This window comes from Camelus dromedarius, chromosome 23 (genome assembly GCF_036321535.1).
Source record: "Camelus dromedarius isolate mCamDro1 chromosome 23, mCamDro1.pat, whole genome shotgun sequence".
Classification (NCBI taxonomy): Eukaryota; Metazoa; Chordata; class Mammalia; order Artiodactyla; family Camelidae; genus Camelus; species Camelus dromedarius.
The window spans coordinates 4,058,396-4,084,111 of NC_087458.1; the positions used below are offsets into that span (position 1 = coordinate 4,058,396).

A 25,716-nucleotide genomic window follows, 5' to 3' on the forward strand; every position below is an offset into this window, starting at 1 on the left:
CTGATATTTTGATGTAAGTTTCTTTTTTTTTTTGGTCTCAGTTTCATTCATCTTAATCAGACAATTCATCTAGAAGAATTCACAGAAGAGTCTATTTAAGGTAAACGTTTAAATTTATCCTGATGAGGCCTGTACTAGAAGCCACAGCAGACCTAATCTCAAGAACCTCTTGTGAAAAATAAGTAGGTAGACCTTCCTCCTCCCCACCTCCGCCCCCCGCCAATGTTTCACCATTAAGACCTTAAGAAACTTACAAGTAGATGGGAGGTAACAGAAAAAGACATCAAAAAGAAAAAGAGGGAGAAAGAAAGGAAAAGAAACGAGAAGAAGGAAAACGAAAAAGAAACTTGTATTACGGAGCGTCTGAGGGTCCGGAGACAGCGACCGGGAGAGCGGCAGGATGCGGCACGCGCTTCGCCTGATGCGCATGCGCCTTCCTTCAACCGTTGCCTGCAGGGGCGCGACAGAAGCCTTTTGACCCCGCTGTGGAGGTCAACTTTCCCGCCAAGAGCAGCGCAAGGTGCGCTGGGAAACTCGAGAGCCCGAAGACCTCGCCTCAGCTAGAAAAGCTACATGCCTTAAAGGGAAGGTTAATGGCACGTGCAAAGCCTTCCCGATGTACATACATAGCTTTCCTACAGTGACCAAAGTGTTCCCAGCCGCCGTTTAATTAAGTTCTGGCTGTTTTGATTTGTTATTGAATCTACCATATAATGCATTTCCGCCTTACAGTGTCTTCAGGAAACCAGTTGCTCCTTCTTAGGTTTTTCTGCTATGCTGTCTGTGGGGACAGTGACAGCTTGAATGTAACTAATGTCTCATGTAGAAGCAAAATAATCAAATCAGAGCTGGTAGGTAGTTGGAGATTGTCCAGTAATACAAACTTCTTAGTTTACAGAAGTTTGTTATATATCCAAATAAATCGTGCTAGTAGTGTAGACATATATCAATTATTCATAAACTTTGATATGTCTGCGTTACCGGTTAGAAAACAGCCACCTCAGATATAAAAAGATTTTCCCAGAGTCAGTTAGGACAGGAATGAAATCTAGAACCCTGCTTTCAGGGTCAAAAATAGTGAAAATCCCCTGATCTAAAAATTACTTTGCTTTATATTTCTCTCACACTTAAAGTTTTGTGAAAAATTGAACAGCAACCTCAATTAGTGTTGGGAGATCAGAATGGGGAATTCTTATGCTGTGGGAGACAGCAGAGCCCAGCAGGAAGAAGGACTCCTCTTCTTTCCTGGCAAGGACTCAGCCAGTGAAAAGCCACAGACTCTTTGTTTACTAGAGCCCTCTCAACTTCCCTTTCCTCTATATGAAAGCATTCTCCTTCCCTTGCCCTGCAAGGACTTGCATATGGCTGGCCATGGTTGCAGACCCCAAACTGCAGTTTTCTGTTGATCCCCCCAAAAATCATCTTTTCTGGAAAAATATCTAGCATCCATTTGTTTCAGGTCAACAGTGTACAAAGAGCTTTCACATTTACTATCTCATTATTCTATGTTATTCTTGCTTTGCTTCTTCCAAGAACTTTGTGAGGAAGACACATGTATTACCCCTGCTTTAGAGATAAGAAAATGATTCAGTGGGAAGGGTATAGCTCAGTGGCAGAGCACATGCTTAGCATGCACAAGGTCCTGGGTTCAATCCTCAGTACCTCCATTAAAATAAATAAACCGAATGATTTCCCCCTCTGAAAAAACAAACAAACAAAAAACCCACAATTTTTTTTAAAAAATGTAAAATCAATAAGACAGCTCAAAAACAAAACAAAACAAAACAAAACAAAAATTCACGTAAAATTGGTTTCTCGAGATGAGGTTACAAGTAATTTCAGCACCAGCAGCCGGGGAGTCACTACACCACCTAATGATGACATAAAAGTTTATGATATGGTGCTTCATATTAAATTTTTGAGTTATTAATAACTATACAAAAAACAATATATGAAAAATAAATAGCTCATCTGTGATAGATAGAATCACAATAATGCTGTAGGCGAGGAATAATTTCTCTTAGGTTCTCTGGCTGGGCCATAAATTAAACTGACAGAAAGCAGACTAACAGGAGAAAACATACAAATTGTAATTATATATGTTTTACATGTACATGGGAGTCTTTACAAGGAAAGTGAAGACCCTAAGAAGCAGAGCTGAATGCTTTATATTGAATTGGACAAGTAGCAAGTTGTGAAATGTGATTAGGCCAAAGGCGTTGGGCTGGGGCAGTTAAAGGATTTGAGAAGTGACTTAGGAGGATGAGGGTTAATTTAACACAGTTTGTACAAATTTACCTCAGGCTTGACTGCATGCCCTTGGTGATAAGAATGTCTCTTTCCTTCTGGTATAAGAAGGACATTTTCACATGGGAATTTAATCTGCTTTCAAGAAAAAGAAGGGAGATCAGAATGTCTTTCTTGCAGCTGCTGTTTTTCAATTGCCTTTAATTCAAAATAGTCAATAATGCCAGAGAGGCATATTCTGGGGTGGTGTGTTCTGAACTCCTTCAATGCAATAACTAACTACTGACTTAACCAACTATATCATTGACTGTATTTTGAGGATGAGAGCGGAGAAATGGGTGGTGTTGGTGCAAGAGATCTAAAATCAACTACCATAATAGTAAGTATACAGATACCATTTTAAACTGAGAAGTCAAAAAATAGCAATACAATGTATCAGAAACCTGAAGGTAAACACTAGAAGAAACAGCTAAAAGAATTGTCATTGACTTAAAACTATTTCTGATTTAAAAAAAAAAAAATTGGTTAAAAGAATGAGATGTTTGGTTTTTACATATATTCACCATAAAACAAACAACCTTCAGTGGTACATAGTGTTAATCATAGTGTCATTTTGAATTTGCCTCTGAGTTGTTAAGTAACAGCTGCTAGGTACTGTAGGGAACATAACATTTTTGCTGTCTAGAATAAATTCTTGATTATATTACACAAGCACTGCCAAGATACACAAATATATATACGAGGGATCAATTTTTATACAATTTATTTACACAATTTATTTGCTATTTGAAATTGTTGGGGAGGAAAAATGTTTCCTCTGCCCGCTAAGGTATAATACTTGGACTCTGAAAATTAAACTGACAACAGTCATATTGGCAAGAAAAAAATAACATTTAATTATGTATGTTTGCATGGGAATTCACAAAGAACTGTGGCTCAAGATGTGGTTAGAATTTGAAGTTTTATATGCCATCTTAATAGGAGATAGGAAGGAGCAGATGGGCACTTAAGGTAAAACAAATGACTTTCAGGGAAAAATAAGTGGTCTCTTAGGAGAGTAGATGGGCTGTATGATAGCTTTATGACAATGTCTGTGTAGGTGATTTCTTATCCAGGTGCTGACTTGTACTGAATTCTCTTTAGTGAAGTTGAACAAGCTGATGCTGTGTCTTCTTGTTTCAGCTCTCATATTGTAAACAAGTGTCCTCAGCTCTCATATTGTAAACAAGTGTACTTTTTTGTCCTCTGTTTAGTACCATGTGTTGCAATTTTGTGTCTCTCTCTCTTTCTCTATCTTTTATTTATTTATTTATTTATTTATTTGATGATGATTTGGCTGTTTAAAATGGATAGCGCAGGGGGAGGATATAGCTCAGTGGTAGCGTGCATGCTTAGCATGCATGAAGTTCTGGGTTCAATCCTCAGCACCTCCATTAAAACACAAATAAATAAACCTAATTACCTCCCCTTCCCAAAAAGTCTAAAGTGGATAATGCTGTCTAGAAGTTCTGTCTAATGTTCCTAAATGTAAGAAAGTTGTGATGTGCCTTACGTAGAAAATATATGCATTAGATAATTTTTCAGGCATGAGTTACAGTTCTGTTGGCTGTGAGTTCAATGTTAATGATTCAACAATATATATTAAATAAAGTGTCTTTAAACAGAGACATACATAAAAGAAGGTTATGTATTAATCAGTTGATGAAAATGTTGTGACCAAAGCCTTACAGGAACCTAACCCTGTATTTCGCTTAGAAACAATGCTTCAATATTTGATAATTCATTGTTCCTGGTATTATTTGCCCATAACTACTGCAAATAATGAGAACTGATTGTTAAATACTGACAGGGTTCAGGACACACTACCCCATAATATGACATCGTGGCATATTGAATACTTTAAGCTGAAGGGATTTAGAAGTGGCAGGAGGAGGAAGGACTCTTATCTGCCCCTTTCCCCTGAAGCAGTTCAAATTAAAAAGCAGGTGCTGGACGGACTCTGGTCTACCCCTTCTCCTCTGAAGCAGGTCAGAAGACTCTCATGTGAGCTGTGCCCTCCGTATACCTAGAAGAAAGGAGTATCTTTACCTCCAAGGACAGTGGGATGTTTCTGAACACTTCTGAACTTAGCAGGCCTTGCTAAGTTTCCCCTAGTTTATCACCATTAGCGCATACCCTTTTGTCCCACCACCTTTTCCCAGGACTTTCCACTCTTCATAGAACCTAGTATAATAAGTGTCCAAGTTTAACCATCTCTTCCAGGCTTCATTTCCTTATGAAGGATTCCATGTCGTATAAACGTAAATCAAGTAAATTTGTATGCTTTTCTCTTCTGAATCTGCCTTTTATCAATCTAATTTATAGGGTTATAGCTGGGGAAACTAGGAGGATAGCAGGAAAAAATTTTTTTTCCTCCACAACAATACTTTTTGATTTTTGAGCCACATGAATGTATTAGCTCTACTAAAAATTAAATTAAAAACAAAAGACTCTCAGGAACTTAGAAAGGTTAACTTTCTATTTCATTTTATTTTCTGAGGGGTAAGTAGTTAGGTTTTTAAATTTATTTTATTTTTATTTATTTTTTAATGGACATACTGGGGATTGAACATAGGACTTCATGCATGCTAACCACACACTCTACCACTGAGCTGTAACCTCTTTCTCAATTAACTTCCTATTTCATTACAGCAATCTTGTTCGTTATCTTTATCTTGGTGAAGCAAAAGGCGAGAGGAACAAAATCCAGATCAAAGTACAGTCCTGGGAGGGATAGGAAAAAGAGAAGGAGGAAGGGAAAGAAAGTTCTGAATAATGGGTTCCTTTAAATTTTAACAGGAGTTTTAAAATAGTTTCTAAAAGTGTTAGATTTCCATTATTGTGAAGGAACTAGGACCTATTTTTACTTCTAACACTTATAATGGGCTGGTCATTCTTCTGTATTCATTTATCACTCATTCATTCTCTCAACAAATAGTGACTGATCACTTTAAGGCAGGCACTATGTATGCTGTGTTCTAGGTACAAAGTGTCATGATTTCTGCCCTCCTTGACTTTACGATCTAATGAAGGAAAGAGATGCTATATAAGTAAGTATATAAATACATATATAATTACAATTTGATGTGTTATGACAGAAAAACACTGTTCTCAATCAGAAAGTCAAAGGTTGGGGTGCCTTGGGGCTGCTCCCCCCACCCCAGCCGAACTGTATTCTGCCTATGGAATGTGTGTCTCTGAGACAGGATGGAGGGGGACAGGGCACAGCCATTCAAGGAATGCCACAGCAATTAACATCAAAATGGTAAAAGATTCAACCCCCAGTAGGCCTTGAGGCTTAGGATGATGAGAGATTTAACTTCTAGTAGATCTTGAGCTTCATTATAAGCCCATTGTAACATATTAGCATGATGAATAACACGCCCACAGGCACCATGGCAGTCCCAAGGCTAGCCACAAAAGGTCAAAGGGTGGGAAACGGCCAACTTCCTGGGAATCCCAGCCCCTTCCCCTTAGACTGGTCCTTCTACTTATTAGTATATAAAGCCACCAAGCCCATAAAACCCAGCAACACGGCGCCTTGCAGCCGCCCCTGTCTCCCCGACGTTCTATCTGTAGGGTGTGTACCTACTTTTAATCTGAGCACCCAACCCCCACACCACGTGGCCTTTCTCTTGCCTTACAATGTATCTCTCTGAATAAATCTACGTTCACTCAACTGTGGCTCGCTCTTGAATTCTTTCCTGCGTGAAGCCAAGGACCCTCACTTGGTGGGGCATGTCCCAGGGGCTCAACCCTTCTGATGCCCCACGTCTGTTTTCCTGCATCATATCCTAGGGCCTCTCTTGCCTTCTGAGACGGCCCACACTCTGTGGAGTGTGTATCTCCTTGAATAAATCTGCTTTTACTTTACTATGGCTTGCTCTTGAATTCTTTCCTGCACTAAGCCAAGGACCCTCATTTGGCTGGGAGCGTCCCAGGGACTCACCCGAGACCTGGGACACAACCATCCTCTTGCACCCCATTTTCCTGCAACATTACCATGTTTTTATAGTTAGCAATTCTTCTTCTTTAAAATGTAATTTGTGGAGAGGGAACCAAAGATCATGAAAATGGTTAAAGTTCAGTTTAAGAAACACTAACGGCATCACCCCACACATTTTTCATGTCACAGATATGAACCTATGAAATTTAAAGTTCCTGCTGCCTCTTCAGAGCCTGTCCACTAATCTAGAGCAGTTGTGAGGAAGATCAATCCGAATTAGATAAAACTATGAGTAATGGAATATTTTTAAAGAAATGCAGTTCGGTTATTTTTTCAGGTTGACTAATTATTTGCCCCCAAAAGGTCCTGGCCAAATTGCTGATGACTAGGTAAAAATAGTATGAATTAGTATATTAATTGCTAATTGTTAAAAACAAAGTACTTGATAGATTATCTTTTAAGCATTTGTCTACTTTGACATCATTTATTTAAAAAAAATTATTGAATCCTTTTGTGTGCAAAAATACAGTCTGAGACATTAATAACCTAGTAGTTTTTTCCATGAAAGTTGCCATAGCACATCACCAGCATACCACAATTTAACATTCTCACAATAGATTATAACAGTTTCTTGAGAACAAGGAAAGAATGGTATGTGGTAATGATACAAAGTTGAAAAGACATATACTTATTAAGCATTTATATGCCATCAAGATTCAAAAGGATATCAGAGGACTTAAAAGGACAAATAAAATAAGACAATGACAAACATGACAGATCATTTCAGGTTGACCAATTTTCATACAGTTATATCAATAGTACATTACTAGTTTGCTTAGCAAACTTTCCCCCAAGATCTGCAAAGTTTAAAAAGTAGATGTCAAACTATATTTTCTGTTAGTACAGTAAATATACATTGATCATGTCACACATTTCTACTGCTTACAGCAGGTAAAATTAAGTTAAGAGAAAGTGTTTTGTCTTTCTTGAATTGTTCTAAAACAAAGAGATCTCTAGATTACTGGGTAAGAGGCATAATTAGCAATCCCACAATGATTTCCACTATTTCTCGCCATCCGTATATATCCACGGTCACCAAAGTTGAGGCCCCAGCTTTAGAAAAAGAAATAACACAAAATTACAAATGAAAAAGAATATGAACATGAATATATGTATATACATGCATGACTGGGACATTATGCTGTACACCAGAAATTGACACATTGTAACTGACTATACTTCAATGAAAAAATTAATGAAATGAAATAAAATTTTAAAAAACTACAAATGAATATAATCACATTACATTATCAACTTTTTATCTCTTAGATTGTTTTCCTCCTAAAGTGATTATATATGAAAAGCTGTAAAACAAAATTAGAAGAAAATAATATAATAATTTCCCCAGGGCTTTTAGGCAATTTTCAAAGGATAGTTTGGAAGGTTTTAGTGTTATAGTGATGAATAGATTTAATACCTAAGGAAAACAATATAAGATCCATCCCAAAATTTAATCCTCTTACGTCTGCAGGAAGTTTTATTATCCTTTCCAAGGCCCCATCTCTAAATGTTTTTGCATAATAGGATCATAGGTGATGATTTGCTATCAAACTTCAATTTCTTTAGAGAGTACCAATTAAGAAATATTTTTAAGAGACCATGATGGAAAAGGTATAGGGCAGGGGATTCTAAAATAAGCAATAAAAAGTGCAGCTTTCAAACAGCTTTTTGACCTGGAAGTGAAGCTGAGATAAGACTTCCTTATAGTTAAAGCTGTTAAAAAATGGAATATGCTACATTGGGAGGAGGTGAGCTCCCTGGCACTGAAAGTGCTCAATCAGAGGTTTACACAGCTTGTCAGAGATGTTGCAGAGGGAGTTAGTGGGTCATATTAGGGTTAGAGGAGATCAATGGTTCTCTCGCCTTTTGATTTCACGGACTTTGAATTTCAAAAAATTTTGCAGATTGACATACAGTTACCAATTTTTAAGTTAGTAGGTGCAGACATTAAAAAAAAAAAACTTTATTATTACCATCATTTTGTAATCACCATCATATTGTAAAAGAAAGGACAGTTTAACACCAAAAACAAAACTTAAGAGGACATAATTTCTAGTTGAAGCATAGTCCTTTTGAGTTAAAGAAATTCAGATTTAGGAAAGATTCACCAAAATATTCTTTTTTCCCCCTTTTTTAGACTGCTGAAAAAATGACAAAACCCTATAAGAGACTGAGAAGTAAAGTAGGAAGAAAACCAGGAGAATGTGGTCACCTGAAAGTCAAATAAAGAGTTTCAGAAAGGAGAGAGTAATTAATTACACATTAAATGTTAAGAGGGCAAGAAGAATGAGATTTGACAACTGACGGCTGAGGTAAGTGGAGGTGAGTGGTGATCCTGACAAGGGTGATTTCAGTGGCGTCGCGTGGTAAGTACCTGTTTTGAGTTGTAAACCAGTGTGCACGTTGTTAATCTCTCTGTAGACAAATCTCTAAGAAAAATCATTAGATTATAACTTTAAAAAATCTTTCTTCAGCTTTTGATTCCATGCGGAAGAGGCAGTATGTACGAATTTAATACAGATTCCTATAATATTTAGTATAAAACATGTACCCTAACTCTTCTTTAAGAATCAGCATCTCTTGAAAGATCAGACATCAGTTTTCAGTGAGGGAAAATGGAATATGTTCTTTATTCTAACTTATATTTTTATAACTTAATGCCACATATGGTTGAAGAGGAGCCATTTCTGTCCTCCCCTCCACCCCTACCAACTCCATCAAGTTACTGCATTATCTAGAGGCCCATCTGCTTTGCAACTGTTTATCTTAGAGAGTTCATCAGATAGTGCTTAAAGGTGTACCAGGTGCTTTTGCAGTTTTTGGTGTATGTGTCTGTGTATATACGTGTGTGTGTGTTTAAGGTTCTAATAGGCACATAGTTAACATTTTGAATTTTTTCCTCAGGCTCAAACTATGTTAGCCCAATAACTGTGGGGCCTTCCTTACTCATTGATCTGTACACTAAATTAAACTCCTCCCTTTTATTTTTCCCAAAGACAATCTTGGTCCACCCTGTGGGCAGTCAGGTTGAGGTGGCCTTCTGACCTAGTATATGTCCTTGTTAGGCTTCTAAACTTTTCTAAGTACATAGCAATTGCACCTCTAGCTCAGCTAGCTGTCTAAATTTATAGGATCTGCCCATAACTGGCAACAAAGACTATCCAAATACTTAAGGATCTTCTCAGAGAGTTTAACCTCAAAATCTCTACTGCCTAATATTTAGGGAGATGTCCCTGAAGAATACATAGTTCATCATTCCTCACTGAGATGCTCTAGTTTTACTTCTGGATTATGTCTAACCATCAGAAGATTGTATAATCAAGTATTTTCAATTATTTTGGCACCCATAAAATAATTTGTACTCAATTATTCTTTGGTATTAAATGATTGAGCTATATATTACTAGACATTATGAAAGCATTCTGTAAGACTTATAACTGCATTTACTTATAACTGGGATGTTATTGAGGGCATAGTCTTCTATGTCAGATAGTATTCTCTTTATAGAGATTCAAAGGAAGAATAATAATAAAAATAATAACTATGATTCATTGGACACATTACATGCCACACACTATGTGCTAAGTGTTTTACTTACATTGTCTTGTTTAATCCTTATAATAATCTCTATAATAATATATGCATAATTATATAATAATAATAATGAGGCTATTATTCCCATTTTACAGATGAGAACATTGAAAGTTAAAGATGTTTTAAATAACCTGCCTGAGGTCACAGAGACAGTGAAAGGAGCTAGGATTCTAAGCAAGTTCTGCCTGGCTTCAAAGTTAATTCTTTTACTCACTATGCTATACTGTATTATACGAAGAAGCTAAGTACCCATATCCAGAAAGGAGAGAAAAATCGAGGGTCAGGGATCAATGTTATACACGTGTCAAAAAGATTACATATAAACCAAAGGAAGATAAAAAAGAAGAGGCCAAATAGAGGGAGACTCCACATTCTTTTACTTAGGCTTAACTTGGTAGCATTGGAAATGACATATAATTTAGTCTTTTAAGAAGTCACTAAGAACAAGTTTGATGATCTAAGAGGATTTTGTTTGGGTCAGTCTCGGTGGGGCCCGGAATTCAGGCCCGTGTCTAACCGCTCCCTGTCAGACTCGAGTGCCAGCTATCGCTGTGGTCTTTCATAATTTGCTCCCTTCCTATGTCACCTCTCTAACAGGCGCCTTATGCTACAACCTTTATAAATATAATCATGCAGTTCCTTAACTCATTTACTTTCTCTCACTTCTGGGCTTTGGCACATGTACCTTCCTCTGCTCTGATTGCCCTTTTAGTCTCGCTATTTCCTTCTCGTCCTTAAGATAACCTGGCTAAAGGGCCTTCCCTGACGCCTCCTCTGTGCTTGCACTGTAGCCGATGCCTACCTCTGTCTCAGCAGTTACCACATTCTATTGCGATGGTCTGTACACGCACCTACCTATCTCCTTGCCTGTATGTATTAGACTGTGAGTATCCTGAAGGATGACAGAAAGACTGCATTTTTCATTCAAATCCCCAGTGCCTAGCACTGTGCTTGACACATGGCAGGTACTCAATATATATTTGTTGAATCAATGTATGAATGAAGATGCGAAAATGAACAAGAGATTGTTCTAGCTTTACAAAACTTACATTCTCGTGAGTGGAGCATGATTTACAGAAATAGCTATAATACAAAGCACAATGTGTTAAATGCTATAATAAAACTTATGAAGCATTGCTAAAGCTTAGAGGTTAGAGAAACAATTCTGTGTAAATGAATGAGGTAGGGAGGAGACAGCATTTGAGGTAGGTTTTGAAGAATGAATAGGATTTTTAATTAGTTTTTTTTTTTCATTTTTAAAGTAGTAAGTGGCTTTATTAAAGACAATTTGAAAATACATAAAGGTAGACAGACCATTATTAACATTTGCTATAATTCCATCTGATCCTTTAGTATAACATACATCAGAGAAATCCCATGTACTGTTTTTAACTTAATACTTACATTGTATATAAATTTTGCATTTGTATGCATTTTTCCATTTAAATGTATATTCCAAGTATTCTATTAGGTTATTAACAATGCTCTGAATAAATATAATTTCTAATACATGGACTTGATTATGTCATAGTTTATCTAATACTATCCCTATTGTTAGGCATTTTTGGTTGCTTACTAGTTTCCACTACTAAAGAAGAAGAATGCTATAATTTACATAAATCAGGTATGAAGTTTTCCCCATATTTAGGATTATTTTCTTCATGTAGATTCCAAGAAATGGAAATCATTGGACAAAGAATGTGAACATTTGAAAAGTTCTTGATTCATATTATCAGGTTGCTTTCAAGAGGATTGTAAAAATTTACTCTTCCACTATAATATATGATAGTGCCCATTTCACCAGACAGGGATTTCCGTAGGGATCAATGAGCTTTAAAGGCATTTCTGAAAGATGTAACAGCAAAAGTAAAGAAATAGAAGTAACTAAGTGTCTCTAAACTTAGGGAATGACGTGTAAGTAGTTCCCGGTGGCCAGAGTGTGAATATGGGTGCATGAGAATATAGGGAAAGAAAAGTCTAGAAAGCTATGTTTGAAGCTACCTAATAAAGACCCTCAAATGCCTAGTCAGGAGTTTAGATTTCATTTTGATGAAAATGGTAGACTATTTAGAATTTTGACCATGGGTTTACACGATCCGTATTTTAAAAAGATACTTCCATAGCTGGGAGAGAATGGAATCTGAATTAGATAAATCTGAAATACATGTAAAATATGATTAAGAGGCCTAAAGGACAGGGGTATGTGGGTTTAGGGAGAGAAGGAGGAGACCAAGAGGATACCAAGGTTTTTATAATCTGAAGTTGGTGATGTATTACTCAAAATAGGGAATAATTTTCCCTTGAGCTTATTCTAAAATCATTTTCAGGGATGTGGGATGTAAAGGGAGTTGGAATGGAGAGAAAGAGGGAATTTGGTTTTAGACTTGTTGAATAGGAGAGAGAAAAAGAGCTGGGGAGAATGTGTGTGTATTGTCAGCAGCTGGAGGGTAGGTGGGTGGGGGATCTGTACTTTTCAAGTAGAGCTATCAAATTGGAAGTTGGACATGGAAGTCTATTGCTTAGTAGACAGGTAATTTCTAGAAATTTTGAACTGGGTACCATCCACATAATGGCAATAGATGAAGCTCAAGGATTAAATGAGTTTGCATTAGTATAGCTAGAGATGGAGTGTAAGGAACAGATAGAAGAAAATAATCTAAGAAATGAGGTTAAAACTGATACAACAAAAGGAGCCAGGAAAGTTCTATGTCATAGATGTCATAGAAATAAACGGAGGAGAGAGTTTATACAGCAGAGAAATCTCTCAAATGTCTGTGCCATTCCATATCCTTTTTGGGTCATTGGGCAACTTGTTTTCCTCTTCTAACATATGAGCAATTCATTTATCTGAAAAGAGTGTGAGTAATGCCTTATCTGTGGAACTTTGGGCAGAGAGGCAACTCCTCCTCTATGGCCCCAAAGTCATTTAGACATATTATACCATGCTGTGTTGTGTTTTGTTGTTCAAAAATATATATAATTCCCCATTAGACTGTGAGCCCCTTCAGGACCAGATGATTTCTGATTAATTTTTGTATTTCCAGGGCTTAGATCATGCCTGTCACATTGCAGATGCCTAGTAAATTCTTGTTGAATGAGTAAGTGCTGAGAAGAGGTTTTGAATTAAAACCCTAAAAGATATAGATGATCTTCAAGAAGAGCGGTTTGAATAGAGAAGAGGAAAACCTACTGGGTAGTAAACAAGATATAGGTGAAAGTATTGCCACATTTAAAAAAGTTATCACTGGTCTAGATCCAAGGTGTGAATGGGTTACTAGTGAACCAAGATATGAGTCCCTTCATCTACCTTCCTAGTGGGCCATATAAATGTTACCATCTGGTATGTGTGCCACAGTGTGAAAAAGGTAGGAAAGGACCTCTTAGTTTGTTTATTTATGGTTTGTAGACTATGTAATTCCAATAAAGATTCGAGGGGTATTATGGGTTGAATTGTGTCTCCTCCAAATTCATATGTCAAAATCCTAGTCCCCAATACCTCAGAATGTGACCCTATTTGGAAATAGAGGCACTGAGGATATAACTAGCTGAGATGAGTTATTAGGCTGGACCCTAATCCAATATGACTGATATCTTATGAAAAGGGAAAACTGGACAGAAACAGACATGCACACAGGAAGAATGTCATGTGGAAACGAAGGCAGAGAGTGGACGATGCTTCTACAAGCCAAGAAAAGCCAAACACTGCCAGCAAACCTTCAGGAGCTAGAGTAAAGGCATTGAAAAATTTCTTCCTCACAGCCCTTGGAAGAAACCAACCCTGCCGACACCTTGATCTCTGACTTCCAGCCTCTAGAACTGTGACACAATCAATTTTGTCATTTAAGTCTCTCAGTTTGTGATACTTTGTTATGGGAGCCTTGGAAAACTCACACAAGGAGAAAATTCAAACATGTTTAGGTCTCAACTCTTCATGTTTCCTCTCTTTTCCCTCTAGAAGCTGCATTCCTTTTGTTTACAGTTTATATGGACATCAGCTAATTCATGTATGGAGGGGCTGTTAGATGCCACCTACTGTGCTGAGGATACAAAGACAAGACACACTCTGTGCCCCAAAGGCACATACAGAATATTGGAGTGATAGATAGGTGAACACACAATTTAAATATTACATGTAAAATATTCCAGTCTGCTAGAGGACATTTTAGGAGCATAGGAAAAAAGACATTTTGCCCAGACCAAGGATTTAGGGAAAACTTCCTGGTATAGATAATGTCTGCACTGGTTTTGAAGGAAAAGGATGAGTAAACCAAGTGAGGAGAAAGGCTGTTCTAGACAGAGGGAACAGCATAACCAAGATATGAAGGCATTAAAGATAAAATGCTAGAAAAGGAACTATAGCTGTGTATAGTTCAGTATAACTAGAATTCAAAGCGTGAGACATTGCCAGGAATTGAGGCTGGCAAGGCAGGTAGGGACCACAACATAGACAACTTGTATTTTCTTTTCTAAATTTATTCTAAAATGAAAGAAGGAACATTCATTTTACACTTAATGGCACTAAGCAGATGAGGTATAATAAGCCTAGACTTACATTCCAGACAAACCAGATGGGAAGCAGTATAAAGGCAGGTTTGAGAGAAAAGGAGACCAGTTAGAAGGCTACAGGAATAGTCCAGGCAAGAGAGGTGTGAACCGGAGTGATGACAGAAGAAATGGAGAGGGGGCAGAATTAAGGACAGAGACAAGGTAAAATCAGGTTGACCTGTCGCTAGGCTGCATCTAGAGGGGTCTAAGACTAATCCATAGTATCTGATCGGGTGACTAATTGAGCGTGTTGTGTGGTGTTGCCTTTTAGTGAGATGGGAAGTTCTGAGAAGGAACAATATGGTGGAGAGACTACTGAATTCCCTGGACATACTGAGTTTGGAAAAACTAAGATACATTAGAGTGGATATGTCTAGATGAATAATCTGAGTTCACAGCAGAGGTCAGAGCCAGAGTTAGAGATTTGAACACCATCAGCATATGTTATAGCTGAAATCATAAGAATGGAATGATTGTATCCAAAGAAAATGTAGAATAAGAAGAGCAAGGGGTGGAAGACAGAGCCCTGGAGGAAAAACCAGCAACGGGGGGGCCAAGCAGAAGATGGGTATTCATAAAGGAGACTGATAAGGAGCAATCAACAAAGTAGTGTAGAAAATAAGTCATGAAAGCGAAGTGCTGACGGCAGAATAGGAAGTGAAGAATTGGGGGCGTTGAGTAATTTTGAGTGCTACTTTATAAGAAGCTATAAATGTTCATCATTGTCAATATCATGATGCTTATCATCATAATCACAAGAAAGCATTTGTTGAGGCTCCCTCAAATTCCTGATTTTAATTAAATATACATCAAAGTGTGAATACATTACCTGTTTTTCACAAGCCAGTAGTCTTTCCCATCAAGGTTACCATAGCCAACTGCTAGTACACCATGGTTCACGGTCTGAGTACAGGATGGGTCATAGTAGACACCTGAGAATAAGATGTGGGTGGGGAAAAAGAGTAAGTGGTATGTGGCAATGAAGGACATTTGAAAATGCTATTTTATGAGACTGTTTTGGATGTATGTCAGGAACATATACTCTAATGTTTAAACGATTTAGAGTTTATGATTTTTGCCATCAATGCAATGCTATATCGCTGGGGTTTTTCTTTGGCCAAGTTTAGCATCAATCTAATTAGAAATCTCTGCTGAACTGCCACCTTTTTCTAATTATTTTTTAACTTATATACAGTAAGAAATATATTTCTTAAAATATATTTCATAATATATTCCTAAACTGCCTGTTCTATACATATTCATCCTTTATCAGATTAAATGATGTGAGGTTAAAAAAAGAAAAAAAGAGAGAATCACCTGCTTTGTCTACCGCCCGGTTCTGCCTTGCTGGGCGCCCTCCCCGAGCAGCGCTGGGCTGCACCTGCACCCACAGCGTGGCCGTGCTTAGGGGCGCAGGCGCGGGAGTCACGCGGCACCGCTTCTAACCCCGGCTGACACCTGCAGACCGTGTGACTTTGGGCAAGTTAACCTAAGACTTAGATTTTTTTCATCCGTAAAATGGGGATATTGTGAGGACTAAACGAGCTAATGCATGGAAAGAATTTAGCATAGTACCTGGCATGTAGTGTTAGTGAACTCTGATAAGTATTACCTTACTGGTAAATTAGAACTGGGTATAAAGATACGTATATGAAATGATACGAAATGGAGCGTTCCGTTTAACCTAGTCTAAGCGTTCAGAGGCCAAGTGATAAGGAATAAGAATATTCTTTCTTACAGCACAAGGGCAGTATAAAGCATGAGGAGGATGTATCTGGGTTTTTACCACTTTTGTAGAAGAAGAAAGAAGAATGGCTTGCATCTATAGCAACAGACACAGGTCCTTTATTGGCCACAGCTTCTTTCAAGGCATCTTCACTGCCAAAGGGAAGTTCAGTATACCTCGAACACGTGGCAGCTCGATTTTTTGAGTCATACTGGCACTTTCCATCCTGCAAAAAAGAGATAAATCAGATAACGATGTGTACTTCAACTTCTTTTATAAATCACCAGAATCCTTGGTCTGCAGTTCAAATATGTTTTCCTTCCTCATTTAGCCTTTTCAAGTGTCTAATGCTCCTTCTTCCCTTTAAGGAAAGAAAAGTAAAATCTTCCAAACTCTAATAGTTCTGCATTTCACCAGTAACAGAGGAAAAACAGAACTATGCTATTGTTTATTGTGAACATCTTCATGTGTGCAAAATTTACCAGGATAATGTCTCTCAGACTCCGAGATGGATTGTTAGGGGAATACTACACTAAGATCATAAACTCTAGACTAGACGGTATCATTAAAAATCTTTTTGATGATGTAATGCCTGCAGGATGATTTCCAGTTTAAACAATGGTTTATAAAGATCATATTTCCAGTGGGAAAGGAGAGGGTACAAATTCATGTTTGTTGCATATACAACTATGTTTTCTAAATGCTTGATAGGAAAAAGAACTTGAAAGAAATGAATCAAAACAGTAGTGGCTAAGGGAGGAGGTTTTTGAGTGATATTTTTAATCTTTTATAAATGTTCTGTAATATGGACATGTTAGTTATATCATTTAACAGAACGTGTGATGAACCTGGAGGAGGAGGAGGAGAGCATTATCTAGCTTTTTAGTAGAAGAATTGTGTGCTTGATGATCTGAGAATCAGGTCCAGCATAGGAGGCTGCAGGGCAAAAAAAATTTAAACACCAGGCAGATACACAGAAAGAGTTTTGTAAGGAAGTTTTGCTGAAAATCCATTTTTAAGCATGAACTCTGCTTGCTTGTTTAAAATCATTGTGCCAGTGATAAATTAAGAAGTCTGCTGCATGAGAAAGAGAACTTTTGAGAATTTAAGAATTTCTGATCAAGGTTCTCTTTTTCTCTTGTTCTCTCTCTCTCTCTCTCTGAAACAAACACACACACACACACACACCATGGCACTGCGTCTCAAGCAATTGGCTTGGTGGTAACTTTAGTACAGTTAGTTTAGTGATAGCAATAAGGTAAAGGGGCAGCACAAAAAGTTTGCTTATGACACACCATGGCTTTGTAGGGGTATGAAGCGTCCGAATCAATGCCGTTGTTATCAATGATATATTGGAAAGCCTCTGTCATGAAGCCGCCATTGCAGCCTTTATTCCCATATTTTTCAGTTGAGCAATCCACCAGGTTCTGTGCACTCAGAGACACCAGCTTTCCGGTTTTCAGCTTCACTTGTGCTTCCAGGGCTCCCACAGCACTGAAAGCCCAACAAGCACCACAAGAACCCTAAAACAGAGACAAAGTCACAAGGACCATCACAGAGTCAGTAAGGATGACTTCCGCTACACAAACTGGGCAACTCGCAACATGTCAGCACTGTCAGCAGTTCCAGGAAAAGCTCGCCCCACTGTAGTTTCCTCTTCTCTTAGACAATGAGAATGAAGACTGAATACTGGATTGTTCTCTGGGCAAGGTTCAACCTTAATAAAGATTTACAAATGGCTGAGCGCAGAGTGTAACTGCCATATTCAAATGTATTAAGAAAGAGTACTTACTGAGCTTGTACCAAATCTCAGCTATTTTCCCCCTTAATTAGGGAGATAGATGCCAACCATAAAGTGATTTTGAGAGGAACTGGAAGGCAGCTCTGCTCACCGCTATACTACCAATGCTGCACGATTTTGAGAGGAACTGGGATGATTCTCTTGACCTAAAATACCCTTCCTCTTGCCAAATGAGGCCTGAAACATAAGGTTAGCATTTTCAAACATTGTTAGCTTCAGAATTTTTTTGGTCATAAGATATTTTACAGGGAAGTATAAACAAGCAGAAAAACACAAAGCTGCTTTAGTTTAAAAAGGTGCAGAGAGTCCAGAACCACATCATAACTGCTCTTTCTCTCCTCCCCTCATCCTGCTTTGCTCTCTGCTGGAAGGAAGCAAATTCAAATTTATTTTGGTTAAAGCAAAAATCACCCAGTAAAATGCAAGCATCCAGGGAAAGGAGCTCATTAAATTATTTCTAGTTAACACCTAGATATGTAGTTTATTTGGTCTTCCCAAACTTTTAGAGGAACTCCAGTAAAAAAAACAAAAACAAAAACAAAAAACCCAAGCTAGCTGAAAGAAAAATATTATCTGAAAAAGAGCAAGAGATTAGCAGTTCCATTCACTTCTTGATTTTTACACTCTTCATTGGTCACTGGTGGGGGCAGCTGCTCAGAACACTGATTCTTCTCCCCTATCCTGACTTCCAAGATGATATATGTGCTTTATCCTTAGCTTACTAAAACTAATTTAGGATTTTTATACCTATTTTTTGGACAAGCAAATTAAAGGAAATACAAAAACATAGCAACAAATTTATAAAATCCTTATATCTTGGTCTAACAATCCAAGCCTAGTCATGAATGAACTTGATGGGTAATTTACAGGCCAGTCTCAGCTCTAGTCCTTTCCTCTCCTTGGACCTTGAAATTCATAAATGAGATGGAGGGAAAAACCTCCTGAATGAAATCCCCACACACGATACCATTTCTCAAGTAACTGGCTTGGTGAAGGGTCAAGTGTAGCTGATGGATAGCATGAACGCTACACGTTGGTCTTAAAGACACATTTGCTTAGTTCACAGTTTTTGCCTGATGTGGTTCTAACTATTGGTGTTCTAAGCATTGTGGGAAATACAAAGTATGCTGTGGTCCTTGCCCTCAAGGAGCTCATGAGATGGTTGGGAAGACAAGAATACCAAAAGTAGTTAGAAAGAAACATAGCCGACTATAAGGTTCACTGCCAAATTATGTAATGAGACTAAGTACATAAGGAAGAGGGATCTCTACTTGGGGTAGAGGCCTGGGATGATGCTACTCACCTGATATTTCACTTCAGTAACACACCCTTTCTCTCTCCAGTCCAGAGAATCAGGCAATTTCTGATTAGGGTTTAACTTGTAAGTGACATTTCTCGGCCATTGGCTGGGAACCCTCAGGGAACTCATCAGAGATATCACTTCTTCACTGGTCTACAAAGACACATATTTCCTTTTACTTATATCTTTGTTTTCAATATCCTAATTAACTGTAACTGTGAATATATTTAATAACTGAGAAAAACTAGTGGTATTTGTGACCAACGTAGGTAACTGGTAGGTGAATTATCTGGCTCCCTTTAGTCTTACACTTTGCATTAGCATCCCAGTTAGGTGTTTGGAAGGAGAAGCAAATGGTAAAAGTTAGAAGTTACAAGGAGACAGATTTTTGGTTCAAAGCAAGGCAGAATTTTATAAAAGGTTGTCAAAAAGTGGACTGAACTGGTTTTCCTTCTGATAAAGAATTACAAAGGAGATTCCTGCATTTAATTAGGAATTTATTCTACTTAGGGTATTCGCTTCCAAGGGGTACCATGACTCTTAATTTTGGCCATAGTGATAAAGTTTTGTAGGGTAGAACAGAATCTAGTAACTAACAGGAGATTACTTGTGATATTAAATACCCACACTCCCCCATTAAGAAAGCAGGTGGAACACATCACACTGTCTACGTAGACATACACATGTAAGGTAACTTGACAAGATTGTGAGTAGTCTTTAGGCAATGCTTTCTAGAATTAACACAAATAAAAGTAATAGTGCTCCGTGAGTTCAAAACATTCCTCTAAAGAAGGGAATCATTAAGGAAAGCGGTCACAATAGGACTAAATAAGGAATCCGTACAAATTCGTCTGTCCTTAAATTCTGTTTTCTAACTTTGTACACATACAGATACTACTCTTTGTTGTTTACCTTCGAATTGCCTTTGGGGAGATAGAAATCCTGCTTACCTGGAGATAAAAGGAGGACTATTTGTAGTTTACCTACCATGTCTCCCAGGTGGTTCATGCCGAGGTCGTATGAGTGCATTCCCATTGAATGCTCCAGATTGTGAAGCATCACGGTTTTTAGATTTTTTTCCCAGATGAGACGCCGTGCTGCTTCCTCATTCTAAAATATGAAGAAAAAGAACATCGTTATACTGAATCCTGCACAAATAACTATTCAACAATGAAAACAAACATATTATAAAGCATTCTACTAAATGTGGATCTGTCTGGGAGCATGCAAATAAGTGAATTTATCCAACAACTGGCAAAATCATACATTAATCTTAATTCTTGCTCTTAATTGCTCTGATGGTGATTAATATTATTTTAGATACACAATGGCCTTCCTCAATATGCTAAAGTACTTTTTTTTTTTTTTTTTAGAAATTGCAGTTTGTTGAAGTATATCCTTTGTAAGTGGTAAGATCGCTTAATCATTATAGGCCCTTTTAAAATGTCTTTTTTTTACCCTCACTCTTAAAACATAGTTTAGCTGATTATAAATTTCAGCTCTTTTTCTTCAGTTATTTGAAGACACTTCTCCATTGTCTTCTGGTCTCTATTATTACAGAGTAGAGGTCGGACCTCAGTTGAGTTGCTGTACCTCTGTTTTTACCTATGGTAACTTTTGTGATTTTCTCTTTCTCTTTGATGTTTTGCAGCTTCATTATGTGTTTCTGGGTGTGGGTTTCTTTAGTTTCCTCTCCGGAGTACTTTTGATAGGAGGGCACTTTTGATTGGAGGACTCAAGACTTTTTTTTTCTTTGTATCTAGAAAATTCTCCACCAGCACCTCCTCAAATGTTTCTTTCCCACCACTCCATCTAATTTTCTTCCTCAGAAACTCTTATCAGATGTATTTTGGAACCACAAACTCTCTCTCATCTTTTACCTGCATTTTCACAATTTTCCGTTTTTATTTTCATAAATAAAAGAAATTTATGCTGCCTTCTCTATGAATGCCTCAGTACCACCTTCCAGGTTGCTGAGTCTATTCAGTTCTTTCCAGTCTGGAGTTTATCCCTTTTACTGAGTTCTTATTTCAATGATTATCCTTCTGATTCCTGAGATCTCTAACTGGATTTCTAATATATTTCACAGTATTTTGTTCATTTGTGTTGACGTCATTCCATTAGATATAGTTTTTAAAAATCATTTTTGGTCCTGTTACTTTAATTGTATCCAGAGTGAATTCATATTCTGAATATAGATTTTGTTGTCCTCCAGACGCTTCATTTCCATGGGCTACAATATACATAGTGCCTCCTAGAATTGCCAGCCCTCAGCCTTACCCCCAAGGCCATAGTTTTCAACAAGCGTTAGCCCAATGAGCAGTCAGCAACATCTCTTTTCTGCCTCATTTTATTGAGTGTCAGAACCCAGGCCCTGGTTCTAGGCAATAAGTCTGGATGCAACCCCTCTACTTGGAAGCAAGATTTTATTGTTACCACAGTAATGGACATGTACAGATATACTTCCAAACCACTAGAGGCAGAAAATGGAATAAAGAAAAAATAAACCTAATGAAGTAAAAGAAAGGAAAAAAAGAAGTGGACTTTGAGATACATCTGAATGGCAGGATACCAATCAAAAGTCATTTTCATTCCTCCTAATGATTCGGACTGAGATCATTAAAAAGCAAGACAGGATTCATTTAACCAGATAGTGGTGCTAACTGCACATCTAACTCGAATTAACCTTGAAACTGGAGGCCTGGTCCTGAAGAGGAGTGGGTGAGGGTGAAATTCATCACGACTAAGAAAACAACTCGGGGCGCATGTCCTACTAAAACTGTCATTTTTTATACAAAAATAATACATCAAAGAAGTAATTATGTAATCCTGCTTATAAACTCAGAAATATCATACAGTTATAGGAGTTACTTGAGGCGCCAAGGGTAAGATCTTAAAATCAGTCAAGAAGTATGTTTTGAAATAAAAACAAAAGTACAAAGTGGGAAGTGAGAGCAGGAAATAACTTCCAGCAGAGCTCCTTGGGGCCGGGGACTGAATCAGGCCTTTGTGTCCCTCCAACATCCACTCCTCTCCCCTTGACCTGGGACTTTCACTCCAGTTATCTACTCTGCTTGCTCCTTGGCTTCCGTCAATTTCTGCTCCAGTGTCACCTTATGTGTGCGGCCTTCCCTGACCATCCTGTCACATACGTGGAACCATCACTCCCAACCCCTCACAGACACTACCTGGGGCCCTTCTGACTCCCCACGCCTTGCTTTATTTTCCTCTACTGCCCTTATCACCATCTAACATGGTATATTCCTGCTTATTCATTCACTTATTTCCTATCTTTCCTTCTAGGATATAAGCTCCATAAAAACAGAAACTTTGTTTTGTTTCCTGATGGATCTCTAGTAACAGAATCTGGTAAGAAATGAGTATGTAACATTTATTGAAAACACTGCTTGTAAGAACACAATTCTGAGAGGAAGAAAGCAGAGGATACTTGAGTAAAAGCAAATTGCTCAGTTGGCAACCCATCTACCTTTTCCTTGTACTGTTTGCCATAGGTTTTCTTCCAGAGATCCCAGTGGCGGTCCAGAGAGGGGTCTTTACGCAGCTGTGTCATCGCAGAGGAGCATAGGAGGAGCACGCAAACCAGCCGTTTCATCCTGTTACAGGGAAGGTAACATAGGAAGAGTAAGGATTCGCTGCATGTATGTGACCATGTAGCAGCGCAGAGTCTCTCAAAGGGACAGAATCTTACAGATCAGAATTATACAGGCAATTTTCTGAATTATAGTCACAGGGAGTAACAGCATATTTATGTCTGAAATACCACTTCCAATATTTAGTAGCACTTTAAAAAGTGATTTTCAAAAATTTCCTGATATCTAAGAACCCAAATTTACAGGGAGGGACGAGGGAAGCAGGGACTTTACAGGATTTGCCAACAAATCTAACCAAGGGAAATCCTCTGTCCTCCTTTCAAAAAAAAAAAAAATCCTTAAAAAGGCAAACCTTTAAAAAATCAGTTTATCTTCATAATTTTTGAATACACAAGCTCTTCTTAACTGCTCTACTTAAAATATCTACAACATTCAGAGGTAGTTAAAAGACAGCTCCTGTGTGTTGCTTTCACATCCTTGGATCATTGTACGGTTTAAACTTTTTTCCCCAACAATCAAAATATCTATTTCAAAAGAAGCAATTAACTACTTTTGAAAACACCATTTCTGTATTTAATACAAAGAGACTTCAACAGAAATTCAGTGACTAACTGCCTCAAACTGGATTCTTCTTTCTTTTCCATTTCTTTTTAATTCAAAACAGCTGGATTTTTAAACAATGTAACTCTTCAAATTATACTCCGAAGAAAGCTACGTTTCAGCCTAAGGCTGTATATGTTCAAGTAGACTTTAGCTTTTCAAAAATAGATTCTTTTTAATCAAAAAAACAAGAGGCAAATTGAGCGACAATGATTTTTTAGTTTACTTCCTGAAACGATGTAAAACCTAGCAGGCAGAGCAAGTTAAAAACACAAATAAAGGGTCTAAGTATAGTAAATAGGAGAAGAAGAACAGACAGTACATACATGATGGAACCAGCAGGTGCTCCCATGTCAGGAAAGCTGGAAGGTGGACTCTCTCCAAAGATTTCACAGGCAGCAAAGAGACTTCAGTGAAACTGACTTTAAAAAGAAATTGGAACTTGTCACATGAGGCATCTGCAATGAGGAAGTGAGCTTTCATTTCAGTTTCATTTAAAACCTAACTCCTTTGGCTACCTCTGGCTCTCTCCCTACAGTTTTTGAGACAAAGTGGGTACAGTAAACCAAAAAGAGCCCCCAGGAGAGGAGAGCAACAGAACAAACTCAGCAAAACAACACCTATTCACGTTTACCCTTTAAGCCCTCATCATTTTGATTATTCACTTTACCTAAAAACACCAGTTTTCAGATGGGAAAAATTAGTTACGAAAAAATTAGGTTTAAGCTTCTGAAATCCCAGCTTCCTCCATGATTTCCCAGGAAAAGCTGCCTTATTCATTTTAACACAACTCACCCATGATCACTGTTGTCTAATTCTCAGCCATGTAATCCATGTCTCCATGGGTCAGTTTCTGAGCTCACTGAGCTCTTCTTCTTATCTGTTGCTGCTTCAATACCACATAGTTTTAATTAAAATAGCTTTGAATATGCTGATGTCTAAGAGGGTAAGTTACCCCTGCCACTGCTGTTTGTTCTTCTTTTTCAAAGTTGTCTTAACATGTTGTACCTGTTAACTTCTCCATAAGAGTTTTTAAAATCAGTTTATTAAGTTTCCTGAAAAATTCTGTCAGTTTTTATTTAAATTGATACATTTATATTGAATTACTATATATATTATAAATAAAATTTACTATACACACACATATATAAGTTTGTGAAGACTCAACATCATTAGAATGTTGAACAATCTTATCTGCAGTAGACATTTTCATGTTTGTGGCCATCTAGCTCTCTTTAAAAAAATTATGAAAGAAAATTTAACATATAAAAATAGAGCTAATAGTAAATGAGCCCCCATGAAACCAGTATCCCGCTTCAACAATTATAAATACATGGGCAATCTTCCTTTATTTACACTCCCAATTTACACAGATTATTTTGAAGTAAATACTAGACATCAGGTTATTTCATGTATAAATGTTCCATTGTGTATCTCTAAAAGATAAAGACTCTGAAATATAAACCATAGTACCATTATTACATCTAAAATAAATGAACAATAATTTCTTAATGTCATCAAACTTGTCAGTATTCTCATTTCCCCATCTTATACATTTTTTCATTTGAATTGAGCTCCAAATTAAGGTCCATATGTTGCAAAACCACTGAGTTATTTTTGTACCATGAATTCATAGATTTAACCATATTTTAGGTGCTTTAATTCAACACAGTTTTATCCTTATTGATACTCACTTTTCCCATCTTTGGTCAGTGGAAACTTTCACATTGTTCCTGAGCCCTGAGCCCCTGTATTTGGTGCGACGCTAGTGCTCTTTCATAGCTTCTCTTCTTTCTCATAAGACAAGCCATTGCAGGCTTATGCCGAACAGTTCCTGCCCCAGACCCGGACCCTTGTGAAAGGGCCCCAGAGAGCTCCCGTGGCCCTGCTATTACACAAGGACACAGTGAGAAGACAGCCATCTAGGAGCCAGGGAGGGGGCCTCACCGGACACTGAACCTGCCAGCGTCTTGATCTTGGACTTTCCAGCCTCCAGAATTGTGAGAAATAAATTTCTGTTGTTTATAAGCCACCTGGTTTATGGTATTGTGTTACGGCAGTCCAAACAGACTAAGACAACTATCTCACACATGAATCTTATACTCAAAACAGCTAGTTTTCTTCATGTTTCCAGAACATCCATGCTCCTTATCCTCTGCAGTTTTTATTCACTTTTTATGTAACAGTCTTAGCTAACATTTGCTGGACGCCCCAATTACATGCCACTGAATGTGCTATACTCTCTGT

General features: G+C 37.7%; 2 protein-coding genes across 9 annotated transcripts in view; both read right to left on the bottom strand.

Moving 5' to 3' along the window:
- HORMAD1 (HORMA domain containing 1) overlaps positions 1–2,991 on the bottom strand; it is a 20,036-nt gene extending 17,045 nt beyond the window's left edge. For all 5 annotated transcript variants that reach the window (XM_064477730.1, XM_064477729.1, XM_064477728.1 and 2 more), the window contains exons 1-2: positions 2,299–2,991; positions 357–450 (exon numbers count right to left, since the gene is read on the bottom strand). In XM_064477730.1, coding sequence (XP_064333800.1) covers positions 357–450; positions 2,299–2,363 — 159 coding nt within the window. In that variant the 5' untranslated portion in view covers positions 2,364–2,991. The remainder of the gene's footprint in view (positions 1–356; positions 451–2,298) is intronic.
- Positions 1–23,891, bottom strand: part of CTSS (cathepsin S) — a 24,450-nt gene extending 559 nt beyond the window's left edge. The window contains exons 1-8 of one of the 4 annotated variants that reach the window (XM_064477733.1): positions 23,796–23,891; positions 22,746–22,872; positions 20,246–20,368; positions 19,262–19,411; positions 17,453–17,680; positions 16,218–16,383; positions 15,261–15,363; positions 3,118–4,312 (exon numbers count right to left, since the gene is read on the bottom strand). In XM_064477733.1, the coding sequence (XP_064333803.1) occupies positions 4,276–4,312; positions 15,261–15,363; positions 16,218–16,383; positions 17,453–17,680; positions 19,262–19,411; positions 20,246–20,368; positions 22,746–22,872; positions 23,796–23,821 (960 nt within the window). In that variant the 5' untranslated portion in view covers positions 23,822–23,891 and the 3' untranslated portion in view covers positions 3,118–4,275. Of the gene's footprint in view, positions 1–3,117; positions 4,313–4,756; positions 5,011–6,633; positions 7,346–15,260; positions 15,364–16,217; positions 16,384–17,452; positions 17,681–19,261; positions 19,412–20,245; positions 20,369–22,745; positions 22,873–23,795 lie in introns of those variants that run through there. The other 3 variants (XM_064477734.1, XM_010996737.3, XM_064477735.1) reach the window with 3 other exon arrangements.
- Between the last annotated feature and the right edge of the window lie 1,825 nt (positions 23,892–25,716).